The following is a 2044-nucleotide window of genomic DNA, read 5'->3' as shown; positions in this document are numbered from 1 at the left end:
CAACTTCTTATACATTGTGTTCTAATCGCTTTCCGGTTAACAAATGAATCGACATATGGGGCAATCGCTTCCCTTTATAAATTCCGATTCAGAGAGTGTAAGAGAGAGAGAGGAGGTGAGATGAGGTTGTTGTTGAGTGGGTCAGCAAACTCGAAGTCAGTAGATCTTAATTCCAGGTGACAATATTGAGCACATAACTTAATACTACATATTCTTCATTTATTTATGCTAAGCACGTGCTTTCGATTGGTTCGATTTGTTGTTTTCTGTTTGGTTCGTCACGCGTTTAAAAATACTCGAAACGAAACGAACGAAACTAAAAGTAAACTGCAAACAACAAAAAATAATATTGTGTTGATTCTCCTTGGCGTCAATTGATATGACGAGGCGTCATCGCAATTGGCAGGCAAGAGCATCTATCTGGACAATTGGCAACTGGTGGTGCATAATAATTTTAGATTACCTTCCAGTTGGTTTTAGGGTTCCATTAGATGTGTATATAAGTTGACGCTTAGCTGGCTGTAAACATCAGTCAAGTTCTTCAGAACAAACAGACAACAACCCCAAAACTATACAAAATGTTCAAGTTTGTAAGTTAACAAAGAAAGAGGGAATTCCTTAAATCCTTTATTAATTTGTGATCTCTACTTTTAGTTCGCTCTGTGCCTCTTCGCCATCGTCGCTTGCGTCGCCGCCAAGCCCGCAATTGTGGCTTCCCCTCTGGCTTATAGCGCCTACACCGCTGCTGCTCCAGTTGCCTACAGCTCGCCCTACACCGCCGCCTACACCGCAGCTGCTGCCTATCCCTACTCTGCCTATCCTTATGCTGCTGCCTACTCCGCTTACCCCTATGCCGCCTACTACCGTTAAGCAGGACATCGACTAAACTGATCTGGATCTGATAAACTGGAACAACTCTTCACTCCTTAACTCGGCTTTTTTTTTCCTCATTTTTCTACTTCTATTTGGGACTTTATGATTTCCTAGTATTATGCGTGTTTGGGAAGTTCTGCTGAAGAGAGGAATTTATGATTTAATTGAATAAATGCACTTTGCGTAAAACGTACACAACTCGAGCTCAACACTTTATTTTTAGTCTCCTCAAGGACTCAAGTTATTGCCCTTTTGGCTTCACCTTGGACTGACTTGCTTAGCTGCCCATCGTGATAATCAGTATCTATTTTTATTTGTTTTTGCTGCAGCACAATTAAAATGCACAGCCAAGTGTATTGAAATCACTTGTTGTTGCAATGGACAGCACGTAGCCACAACAGTGCATAAGTTGGGAGGGATTGCGAACTGTTGAATTATGTTAATCGCAAAAAGTACGCAGAAGGCAGATGACGCCACAGACGCCGTCTCCTACAACAAAGTTTGAAAAGACGGAAGTGACTAAGGAATTTCGATATTGGAATGTTGCTATGATCACAAGCAATTTGAATTTCGATAGAGGATTTGTTAACCTTGCCGAAACGTAATCGCTGTTAACCCTGATGCGTTGTGCGTGCGTCTTTCAATTATTCATTACGGGTAAACGACGGTCATTTGTAGGCCGAATTGTCCGTTTTATGGTGAGGCTATTTCAACTGATAATAAAAACAATTAAGTCAAGTCAAGTCAAGACTCAAGAAGTCTCGAAAGTCTCTAGTACTAAATGCAGTGCACGCGTGCCCACAAAGTCAAACAAACAACATCCTACACGCGACCTTAGACCCTATAAACTAAACTCTAGAACCACGACACACGACGACCTCGCCTCGCCTCGGCTCGGACTTTGTGTGCCAGTTCATTCGCCTTGCCAATGACATTGAAGCATCACATAATCCTCTGCTGCCATTGTTTTGCCTTCTTTCACTCTTGTGCTTGCGCTTGTGGTTGGGTTTATAATTATGCTCATCATCAGCAGTGCTTGACTGAAAGGGTATCTCACGATGAAGGCTGAGAAATGAAAGCATTTTGATAGACTGGTGAGAGAGACTTGAAGATATTGAAGAGCAGAGTTTGGTGGCCTTAACTCATATATTTCTTTTCTAATATTCGGGGA

General features: G+C 41.9%; 1 protein-coding gene across 1 annotated transcript; it reads left to right on the top strand.

Moving 5' to 3' along the window:
- The first annotated feature begins 505 nt into the window (after window positions 1-505).
- LOC132790649 (uncharacterized) lies at window positions 506-1066 on the top strand. Its single transcript, XM_060799269.1, has 2 exons — window positions 506-590; window positions 655-1066. Exons 1-2 carry the CDS (start codon window positions 579-581, stop codon window positions 868-870), a joined length of 228 nt encoding a protein of 75 aa, XP_060655252.1. The 5' UTR covers window positions 506-578; the 3' UTR covers window positions 871-1066.
- Window positions 1067-2044: the final 978 nt, after the last annotated feature.

Source organism: Drosophila nasuta, chromosome 3 (assembly GCF_023558535.2).
Source record: "Drosophila nasuta strain 15112-1781.00 chromosome 3, ASM2355853v1, whole genome shotgun sequence".
NCBI lineage: Eukaryota > Metazoa > Arthropoda > Insecta > Diptera > Drosophilidae > Drosophila > Drosophila nasuta.
Note: the sequence above shows the minus strand (reverse complement) of the source record. Positions and strands in the feature narration are given on the sequence as shown.